The following is an 11,624-nucleotide window of genomic DNA, read 5'->3' as shown; positions in this document are numbered from 1 at the left end:
TGCTTCGTTTGAAGTTTGAACCAATTGAAGCTGTATAGCAGCTTACATACTATATGGATTTGGCTCACGAGATATGTTGAAACCCAGTAATTTAAACAAAGGCAGTGAGTGACTTTTAAGACAGAATGACAAGGCTCTAGAGCATTTACTGAGATCTGAAAAAGATTGGTAATCTATTCCAAATGTAACATAGTTGGTCATGTTTATAATGCTCTAATGCCCAGTTTGTCTTGGCAATTTTTGTTCACTATTGCTGATATTTATTCAGATTTAGAAAGATCCTTCAACCTACTGAGACCATTGTTTAGCATCCCTTAATGCTTAGTTTTGCTGCTTGTTGAAAGCTGTGATACACTGACACTTGCAACTAGCCATAAAGAACTATTTGGGTATTGAGACTAATAACAATGGGCTTGACACTGTATTTCTTTATTTTTTTCCATGGAAAGAAATTTTGGTATCTTGTGTCGATCATTGTCTTTTTTTCCTGGACATACTTGTTTCAATTGGTTGCAATAGTACTTTATGCTTTTTATACAATGTCCGGTATGGGCTGAGTTCAGGTTTATATTGTCAACTCTTATGAGGGAGCAATTGTTCCATCAGTCCATGCTAAATCAATCAGGTCTCCTATTTAATACTCGACCCCTTTTTTTTTCTTCTTATCCTTTTTGTATTGTGTGATCCTACGTGAAAACTTGGCTCTTATACTGGATGCTTCTCTTAGGCTTTGTTCTTCTCATTTTTATATATTTGTGTGAGACATTATCTGATGTGGTTATACCCCTGGTTAGGTTCCTTTGCTCAAGTAATATTAACTTGCTTATTTGTTAAAATAATTCTCATCTTTTTTGCATTAAATAGACTTAAATTGTTTTTATCAGGTATTCCCTGCACCAGCTGATAGAGAAAAAGTGAAATCTTGTTTGTCTGAATTGAGTGATATGAGCAACACTTTCAAGCAAGCTCTGAATGCTGGCATGGAACAGCTTGTGGCAACTGTGACACCTCGAATCCGTCCAGTGTTAGATAATGTAGCAACCATCAGTTATGAACTGTCAGAGGCTGAATATGCAGACAATGAGGTGAATGATCCATGGGTTCAGAGGCTTCTTCATGCCGTTGAGATAAATGTGGCATGGCTTCAGCCACTAATGACTGCCAGCAACTATGACTCATTTGTTCATTTGGTCATTGACTTCATCGTTAAGAGGCTCGAAGTGATCATGATGCAGAAAAGGTTCAGTCAACTTGGAGGCCTTCAGCTCGACAGAGATGCAAGGGCATTGGTTAGCCATTTCTCAAGCATGACTCAGAGGACTGTTAGGGATAAGTTTGCTCGTATTACTCAAATGGCTACAATCCTCAACTTGGAGAAGGTTTCTGAGATTCTAGATTTCTGGGGTGAGAACTCGGGACCTATGACCTGGAGATTAACCCCAGCCGAAGTTAGGCGTGTACTGGGTCTCAGGGTTGATTTTAAACCTGAAGCAATTGCTGCTCTTAAGTTGTAGTTCCCATTTGTCTAGTCCCCTCCCTCCCTTCATATTTTTTTATTATTGTTATTAGTATCATTTTTCTTGGTCTTTGCTCAGCAGAATGAAATACTCTCAGTATCCTCATGCTACATTGCCTTGAGTTCATTTGAACTTCAAGAAGTGTGGAAGCATAATTATGCAGCAAATATGGGAATTTTGCCTTTACAATTTTTTTTGTCTTGATTACTACCTTTGTTGTTTTGGAAGTTAGAACATTCTTGATATTGTCTCTTTACATTCACAATACTGAAAGTTATTATTGTTGTGAGTCACATACGTTATTCTATGTCCTTTGTTAATGGATAGAAGAGTTAATTTTGATTAAATCTAAAAGTGTATTACGATCTATATCTATTACCTAAAATAAAAAGAGCAAAGAACCTGTGAATAATTATTTTTGTTGAGTGAGATTTTTGTGAGTCAATACACATCAATTCATGGCCACAAGGCAAAGGCCATGGTTGGTTGCTGGGATGGAGTCAACTTTGTGGTTGGCAGAGCGGAGGCAGATGAGCAACACAAGTTGGGATTTTTATTTTGTTTTGGTATTTTGGCAAACATGCATGACCGGTAATCTCTCTCTCAATTTCCAGTTGAAGTTTGATTGATTCATTACAAAATAAAACAGAAACTCACTCCCTACTCCAATTACAGATTTTCATTGTCACCTCCTTTGTGTTGTCAGCTTCTACCAGTCTTGACAAAGCCTTAGAGTATATTCTGATTCCATGTCTATTTCATTCTGCTTCTAAAATCACCATATGTAAATTGCAGTTGTAGAAGGTGTTCTTGAAGTATTCCAAGGTTTTCCCATGGTAAGATTTCACATTTTCATATGAATACAGCTATATCCATGCTCCTTTCCTTGCTTTGAAACATTAGAAAGAGAAAAAAAAAAAAAACAACAACAACAAAAAGAAATGAATATATTTGCGTTCGTGTTTTGAGATTGGGATGGTGAAGAGGGTGAGATTTGGGATTTGGATTTGTTTTCTTTTGATTTGGTGAACGTTGCAAGCCATTTAGACTTTTATGTAGAGGGATATTAGGGTGCTGGAGTTATGTGAGAGTCTTTATGTTCCTAGAGGTGTAGATTAGATCTCAAAGGGAGGCGCAACTGGTTTGTTGCTGCTTGCTTGAACAATTCTTGTTTTGCTGTTGTTGCAGCTTACTTTTATTTAAATAAAATTTCTCATTCATACAAGAAAAAGGGGGCACTTTAGAAAGAAATGCATTCAAAAAGACAAATTACTGATTTCTTAAGCAATTGGTTTCTGAGAATTTGAAAAATCAACCATGCATTAGTAGCAAAATAATTCTAATCCACAGGAAACCAAATTGCTATGCATTGTTTAGGCCCAAACCTGGCGCAAGCATTTGAGAATTATAGGCCTTGTGAAATGAGGCCTATATGTACTATGAATCGTAGCAAAATCGGTCCAGTAACAACCAAGACCAAGATCAGTGATTGATTTGAACTATTTGCTCATGCAAACTATTTTGGGATGGAGATGATTATCTGTTTGAATTTTTTCTTTAGTAATGTAGATGTGGCAAATGAAATGAGGACTGCCATGACTTGACTGAAATGGCATTGTTACTCTCATGAGAGATTAAAATGTAGTGACATATCGAAAATAAGAAGTCTAAACCATATTCAGTTAATCCTGGGCAACCAAATATACTCACCAAATACATATAACATACCTAAAGATTTGCATTATGTAGATTCCAATATGTATGCTAACATGTGTCTACGGTTAATTTTCTTCCCCTCATTGCCCCTCCCCCTGGCATTAAGAGCTTAGCTCAATTGTGTTTTTTGGATTCTAGATTAAAATGGTGTTAGCTTCTTCTTCCAATTTTCTTTATCATTTTAGTAGGAACAAAAGGGCTGGCATCGCCATTATTCACAGGTTAGTAGCACTATGTTATTAGTCAGTTTATATATATATATATATATATATCAAGGTATGTAGACTTGTTCTAGACACTATTGTCATTTTTTTAGCTATTTTAATGTTATGGCCAATGCAGGATGTTTATTAATGTTATCAATGTAGTTCTGATGTTCTTTTAAAATTTGAACAGTGCAGTTCTTTAAAGAGCATATTGTTGCTGAGGTAGAACTACATTAATTTATTCAAAATTACAAGAAAACATCATCAGAAGTTCCAATCAAAAAATTTCTCCGGTTATCGTCTTGTACAACTAGAAATATTTATCAAATCAATTTAGTGCTTTACATATTTTATACATTGATATACCTCAAGTCAGTGTTTTGGTATGTATTGTAGGAACATTGGGTCCAGAAGTTCTTTGTCTGTTTATATATTGGGCTTGTGGCCCAGGCCGAGAACAAGAGTTTGTCCGAGAAAGAGGTATCTTTGTCAAAAGAAACTGTGTTAGTAGATAGAAAAAGTTAATTTTGGTCATAATGGCTCAACAGGATGGGCTGAGGATAGATGCCTCCTCAGCTAGCCAAAGCCGAGGTTCGAAGAGGTAGTCTGTCGACCACAGTAATGTTCCAAGAAGTTCTGTTGATGTGGATGAGCATTACAAAGACATCATACAGGGAGGAGTCCTAGAATATCTTAGGAGAAAGCTACTACTACTGTATTAATTGCTCTGCAATTAACTTCTTGACTGCATTTATGTGGAAAAGACCCTTGAACAGTGTAGTGTTGGCTACCCCAATGCGCAGAGGACCTGAAAGGGTGTCCGATAGGACAAGCACTCAAATATCAACTTGGATGATCAACAAGTGGAGGGTCAAAATTGTCTAAAGAGAACTATATAGTGGAAGAAACACTCCAAGATGAGGGGGATCGAGGAACTTAGAAATAAACAATGTAACATTAAGAACTGATTTTGTAATCCAACCTAAGAGAATCATATAAGAACAGATCTCCTCAGACATTGCCAAGGATGATTTTTAGTATAACCTTATCTATTTACATTCTCTTGTCATCTAAATATACCTGAGTGTTTGTCTGATTCATTGAACCCCAATTTTCTAACTCATTTTCTAAAAATTCATTGTTTTGGGTTTTTTGGGTCTAGATCCATACACAGTTTAGGCTAGGAAGCCAAATCTGGTCCTTACATGTATCATGTTTCATTGCTTTTAGAACAACTCTTTATTTCATTCACTTAATCCATGCTTTAATATAAAATGTGTCCATTGTCCTTTCTCATATCTTTTTTTTTTTTTTTTTTTTGGTCAAATGGATACAAATAAAGAAACTAAACAGAAACGAAAGAACCAAGGCAGCGCCTATCTAAACTAATCCCCCTGAGATCAGCCTCAACAATATTAAGAATATCCAATGGTGGGTTAGCAAATATAGCCAAACTCACATTCAGCTCAGTACCCTTCCTTGCTAACATGTCAGCACATCTGTTGGCCTCACGGTAGCAGTGCTTAATTCGGGTTTGTAGAATTTGAGACACCAGGAACTTGCAGTCCTCTAGAATGGAATGAATGGCCATATTGTCATACTGCGGATTTGTAAGCATGTCCACAACTGCCTTGGTGTCTAGTTCAACTTCAGCCTTGGAGAAATTTCGCTCAATACAAAGCATTAAACCATCCCGGATGGCCCAAAGCTCCACCAATAAGCTGGTTGTTATGCCAATTTTTCTTGAAAACCCAACAATCCATCTACCTGTCCAGTCTCGAATGACATCACCTCCACCCGCCCTTCCTGGATTCCCCAATAACAACCCATCTGTGTTAATCTTCATCCACCCCTAATCAGGCTTTTCCCAACGAACTTGGATAGTCACCTAAGGTTGAAAATGATTTGTGGAGACAGCACAATGAAAGAACTCCACGGCAGAGTCAATAATATCCTTCGCAAGATTAGAATTTTGAGGCCGCCTCTTAAAAACAGCCTGATTCCAATTCTTCCAAAGATTCCACACAGTAAAAGAGAAAATAATTTTCCATAGGGGAGAGAATTGGTTGAGGGCAATGTCCAATTTCTCATTAGTCATCATCCAGTCCCCAAGATTTGAGGCAAAGAAGCCTCTATCAACACCCAACGCTCCCAACTCATTCCACACCACCCTTACCAAGTCACAGTCCCGAAGTGCATGTAAGATAGATTCAAGCTCCTTTTTGCATAAAGGACAGGATGGGTCAACGTTCACACCCCTGGCAGCTAGACATTCATTGACTCCTATGCTGTTGTGGGTGCATTTCCACAAGAAAAACTGAATCTTAGGGAGAGATTGCAGCTTCCAAATCCAATTCCCACTGTAGACTAGATTCTGATCCAATCCGGCAACCAAACTATAGGCACTTTTCATATTGAAATCACCTCACAGAGAATCCCTCCACATTATCCTGTCCATGCTATTTGCAGCAAGCGCATAAGGAATGGCTTGAATTTCCAACTTCAAATCCTGAGGGAGAGCAAAAGGGACCAGCTCCCACTTCCAACCTCCTAGGTCCGCTATATCCTTAACTTTCCAATCCGAAACCCCCAAAGGCAAAGGACCCTGAATTTGCTGCCTTAAAGGCCCCTTATGAGTCCAATTATCATGCCAAAAACTTAGGTTGCTATCTCTTCCAATCACCCATCTTGAACCTTGTCGAAACAAATCTGCTCCCATTTTCATACCTTTCCAAGTTTGAGAGCAAGGAAGGCAGTTCAGATCTTTGGAACTAATTCAACAATTGGAGCAATATTTTGCTTTCAAAACCCTGGCCCATAAGCTCTCCTTTTCAGTGTGAAACCTCCAATTTAATTTTGCTAGCAATGCTGTGTTTCTTCCTTTAGCACTTTGCAGCCCAAGGCCACCTTCATTTTTTGGTTTAGTCACCTTATTCCAACCCACCCAATGAATCTTCTTGGCTAAATCTGAAAAACCCCATAGAAAATTGCGATTTACCCGGTCAATACCTTCAAGAATTTTACTAGGCAGAAGGGCACACTGCATGACATAAGAAGGAATCGTTGACGACGAGGATTGGATGAGTACAGACCTACCAGCTGGAGATAACAGGTTGGCCTTCCATCCCACGAGTTTTTGCTTGACCCTATCCAAAACAAAATTTACATCCATCGATGTACCTGTGTGTTTAATGGGAATCCCTAAGTATTTCCCTAGATTTGGAATAGAGGCAAAACTCAAAATGTCACAAAGAGACTCCCTTTGATCTCTATCCACATTTGGAGAAAAGAAAACCCGAGACTTGGCTTCACTAATGGATTGGCCAGATCTGCTGCAAAATTTGTCTAGAACATCCCTTATAGTTGAACAACTTGCATGATCAGCTCTAGCAAACAGCACCACATCATCAGCGAACATGAGATGGGAAATAGGGATCCCTCCTTGGGATGTTCTAACCGAGGTCCAGAGCTTTTGGCTGCATTTCCCCTCTATAAGATGGCTAAGATAGTCCATACAGATAATAAATAGGTAAGGAGACAGGGGGTCCCCTTGTCTAATGCCTCTCGAATGATAAAAAGTTTCAAGGCTGCCACTATTAAAGAGCACAGAAGATGAAACCGAGCACACACGACTCATGGTGAGGTCAATTAACTCTTGCGGCAAATTTATCTCCATAAGCCTCTCTCGAATAAAACTCCATTCCAGCTTATCGTAAGCTTTTTCCAGATCTATTTTTATTGCCATATATCCCACGGCACCCTTCTTTCTACTGATCGAATGGATTAGCTCTTGCACAATAATTGCATTATCTATTACTTTCCTTCCCGGCACAAAAGTTGATTGAAAAGGGGAAATAAGCTTCTCCAGGTAGGGCCTTAACCGGGCCACAATAATCTTCGTAACAACTTTGTAAACTGTGTTACAGAGACTAATTGGCCTATAGTTTCCAAGAGTTTCAGGGCCTTTAATTTTTGGAATGAGCACTATATTAGTACAGTTTAAGTACTCTAGCATTTTCCTAGAGACAAAAATATGCTTGACCTCTCGGCACACCGACTCCCCCACAGTTGGCCAGAATTGCTGGAAAAAACCAGCGTGAAGCCCATCCGGACCCGGGGCTTTATTTGCTTTCATTGACCATAAGCTTGCCTTTATCTCCTCATCCATCACCCTGGAGCTTAAGCTGTCCCTCTCCTCATCAGTAAGGCAGACCCACCCCCTACTGAGTTGATTCGATTCCCTATAAGTAAAAGTGTGAGATGTAGAATAGATGTCATAGAAGCCCATTTGGATGAGAGCCATCACTTCCTCCTCACTATTGAGCCATTCTCCCACACTATTTTTAATTGCAGTGATCCGGTTTCGATTTCTTCTTACTAGAGTAGAAACATGGTAGAATGCCATATTACGGTCCCCTTGCACCATCCAGTTAACCCGAGACTTCAAAGCCCACAACTCATGCTCTTGGTCTAGGATCATGTCCAATTCTCGGATCAGCTCATTTTCAAGCTCCAAAAGATAACTCGAAGGCCTAATAGCAATAACCCTCTGCAGGCCATTCAGCCTAGCTTTGACCCAATTCTTTTTTATAAAAATATTGCCAAACTGATTCCTATTCCAAATGGTAGCCTTAGCAGCGAAAATGGCTTCGTGAAGATGAGAAGCCTGACTCCAAGCCTGGGAAACCACCATAGGGAAGGATAAATCCGACAACCAGAATCTTTGAAACTTAAAGGGGCAGTCACGACGAACATTACATTGAGGCTTCGTCTCAAGAAGCACTAGGCAATGATCTGAGTGGCACCTAGTAAGGTGAGTTACCCTCGTATCTGGATAAATAAGATACCAATCTGGATTCACAAAAAAATCTGTCAATCCTTTCCTGAATAAGACCCTGCACTTCCCTTTGGTTAGTCCACGTAAACCTTGGACCAGAGAACCCTAAATCCACCATATTACACTTATCCAAACATTCTTTAAATAAAAGGGACCGATTAACACTAACCACTCTGCCTCTAAACTTGTCCGCATCATTAAGGGTTCATTAAAGTCCCCCGCAATGACCCAAGGCAGATTATGGAGGTCAGCTACATTAGAAAGGTTACTCCACAAAATATGTCTCTCAGCACTTCTGGGACTAGCATACACAGTAGACAGCATCCAACTAGAATTAGAGGCACGTACCTTAATTGTAGAATGAATTTCTTGCTCCGAGCTAGCCAGATGAGCTACTTCAACTCTGTTTGAATCCCAAAGAAGCCAGAGACCACCCTTGCGCCCGATAGTATCTGTACGAAATGCACCATCAAAAGGCAATTTATCTGAGATGTCCCGAGCTCTATCTCCACCAATACGAGTTTCCACAACTACAAAAATAGCTAGATCATATTGCCGAACAAGATCATGAACATGGCCTTGAAAATTGGGCTTCAAGGCGCCCTTACAATTCCATACAATTAAATTCATGGCTATATTCAAGAGAATAAAACCAAAAAATTTTTCAGAGAGAAGGGGGACCCACTCCTTCTTCCTCAAACTCCATTTGATCTGCCACACTGTGGCCTTTACCCAGCCTATCCGTGTCTCCCACTCGCAAGGCGCCATTCACGGTCCAGCCTAGATCACTAGACTCTGACCCACCCTGACATTGGATTTCTACTGGCATATCTTTCACTACCGATGTAACTTTAGAGCAAGATATCTCACCATTGTTTTCTCCAACTTCTTCAGCAGAATTTCGCACCTCCATGCCCGTCTGCTCTGCCATCATCCCTTTCTCTAAGCCTCTGTCCACTGATTGCCCGTTGCTAATAGCTTTAAAGTTAAAGGTTTGGTTCGGGTTAATATCTAAAAAGGAAGCCATGGCAGATGTGGGTGCTTCTAAGCCAACAGAATGAGCTGCCAATTTCTTCTTTGATGTTAAAGATACCTTACTCCTGGCAATCCCTTTTTTACCCCTCACGGATTGGCTTAAAATGGCTATTAGGCTTCCAGATTCAATGTGGGCCTTCCCAGAGCTTTGGCCTAAACCTCTCACCCCATTTGCTATGGAATGGACTGCCTTGGCCATTTAGGCCTCATTTGGGCTATAGTTCACCGCAACTTTTCTTTTACCTTCCCTGAAAGGCAAATCATTAATCCTAGTTTTTATTTCTTCCTGCTTCTTCAGCGTGTACTGCTCAATGTGGTCCCTTTTTTTTGTCGCTTTATTCCCATTCCTTTTCCGTGTTACCATTACCCATGGACCATACATGTCCTTGGGATCGTCCTCCAATTTGTCCACACACAACATGTCCTCGCACTCTCCTGCATCCTTGGATGTACTCGGTTTAGTGCCTGGACTGTCAACAACATGCGCCATGCGTTCTCGGTCCACCAGCGTATCGTTATCTCCATCGGCCTCCCTTGCCTGAGTAGCTTCACATCGGACAACATAAGGATAGTTATCACGTCGGTGCCCAATCCTTCCGCAGGCAAAGCAAAGCCTCTGGATTCCTTCATAACAAACGAGCTGCTCTTTGCCACCAATAAGGAGAGCTGTGACAAGCAGTTTCCCGATGTCTACCTGAATGCAAAGGCGTGCAAACCTACCTCTGGATTCATTTGCTGTGTGTGTATCTATTCTCAAAACCTTACCAATCGCATTCCCTATTAATTGGAGGGCTTCTACGTGGTAATATTCGATAGGGAGTTCATTCAATCTCACCCAAATTGCAACCGAGGAGACGTTTGCCTCAACTGGCTTGAAGTTTGGTTCCCAAGGTCTAATGGATAAAAAGTTCTCTCCAATGAACCATGGACCATTCCTAAGCACAACCTCACAATCCTCCTTGGTAGAGAACCGGACTAAAAAGAACTCTTTACCTAAATCCACGCAGTCAATCTTCCCCACTGGCTTCCACAGAGAGAGAAGTCTGCCATGAAGGAATGAGAAACCAACTGGTCTTCCATAGACTTTCACAATAAGAGCTTTACTCCACGGGGACCGAATCCGAGATTTTAGCTCCCTGGGGAACTTGACAGCAATGAGACCGTCCCTGAGATCATCAGTTTCAGCATCTGAGTCCTCGTCAGCCTCCATTAGCTCGGTAAAGTTAAAAGCTTGTACATAAGCGCCGGGTATCTCTCCTATCAGCTTGTCCTTGAAGGATAGAGGATGTCAAGCACTTCCCTGACTCAGTGGACAGGAAGACTGGCCTTCCCTCATATGGCCGTCGAACTCAGTGTGACGGACATCCTTTACTTTCTTATTACTACGGGCTAACTTGGCTTTTTCTTTTCTAGAGAGAAAAGGAGCCATTAGAAAATTCTTAGAAGTTTAAACGTCCTTTCTCATATCGCACGTGTGTTTATTTATCATTTTTGTATGCTTTACAATATTTCTTTCATGATTATTTTTTGCTTATATCATATAAATCAAATGCAGAATGTATGGCCTATATAGATGGATAAGGATAAGAAGGCCCTTGGAATGATGACGACAATTTCCTTTTTTCTTTGATACCTCAAAGAAAACATCAACATTGCGGTTCTAGGATATCTACACAAAATAACGAGGCCTGATTGGCCCATTTTCTAACTGGACCTAGAACAAGGCTGTTTGGGGGAAAAAAAATCCAATAGAAATTTCTTCAAAAATATAAAACACAACAACCATGTTTTTTTTTTTTTTTTTAATGCGGGAAAAAAATTGTTCTACAAACCTTGCTTTATTTCATTAAAAGGTATGTAACTTTTCTTCAAGGTATCGTTATTTTTGCACTGCATCTCTTGCGGCCAGTAGTGTTGCCTGCATTTTCGTTGAGTCTTTAAAGGAGTGGCAGCCTTTGAAGATTTCCTTTCCTTCCCTGTCTTTTTCTAGATAAGACATGCCTCCCCTTTTCAACTTTCTCCTGTTATGCCCAGCTATCAGAAGTATCTGCCAATCTGGTTGAGTAACTAGGGCCCTCCATTTTGGTGTTTACTGTTCTCTGAACTGAATGCTTTGTAGTACCTGTCATTCAAAACATTGCAAGCCATTAATGATAAGGGTTGGGGGTCTTAGCTTCAAATAGTAGTTGATTCCTGCTCTTCCAGAGAGACCACAATATTACAGCTAAGGTGTTTTCAAACTGAGGGTTAAGAAGTCAAATTTCTCTATATTCAGCAGCCATTGTTGCACCCAATGAATGATTGAGATAGGCT

General features: G+C 40.1%; 1 protein-coding gene across 1 annotated transcript; it reads right to left on the bottom strand.

The window, feature by feature from the left end:
- Window positions 1–9,510: 9,510 nt before the first annotated feature.
- On the bottom strand, window positions 9,511–10,521 carry LOC112008517 (uncharacterized). Its single transcript, XM_024040842.1, has one exon. The coding sequence runs from the start codon at window positions 10,519–10,521 to the stop codon at window positions 9,511–9,513; it is 1,011 nt and encodes a 336-aa protein (XP_023896610.1).
- Window positions 10,522–11,624: the final 1,103 nt, after the last annotated feature.

This window comes from Quercus suber, unplaced genomic scaffold (assembly GCF_002906115.3).
Source record: "Quercus suber isolate HL8 unplaced genomic scaffold, Cork oak 2.0 scaffold_1318, whole genome shotgun sequence".
Classification (NCBI taxonomy): Eukaryota; Viridiplantae; Streptophyta; class Magnoliopsida; order Fagales; family Fagaceae; genus Quercus; species Quercus suber.
Note: the sequence above shows the minus strand (reverse complement) of the source record. Positions and strands in the feature narration are given on the sequence as shown.

What these genes read in the sequence shown, in the direction of transcription:
- LOC112008517 (XM_024040842.1), bottom strand. Translation starts at nt 10,521, where the DNA reads ATGGAGGCTGACGAGGACTCAGATGCTGAAACTGATGATCTCAGGGAC.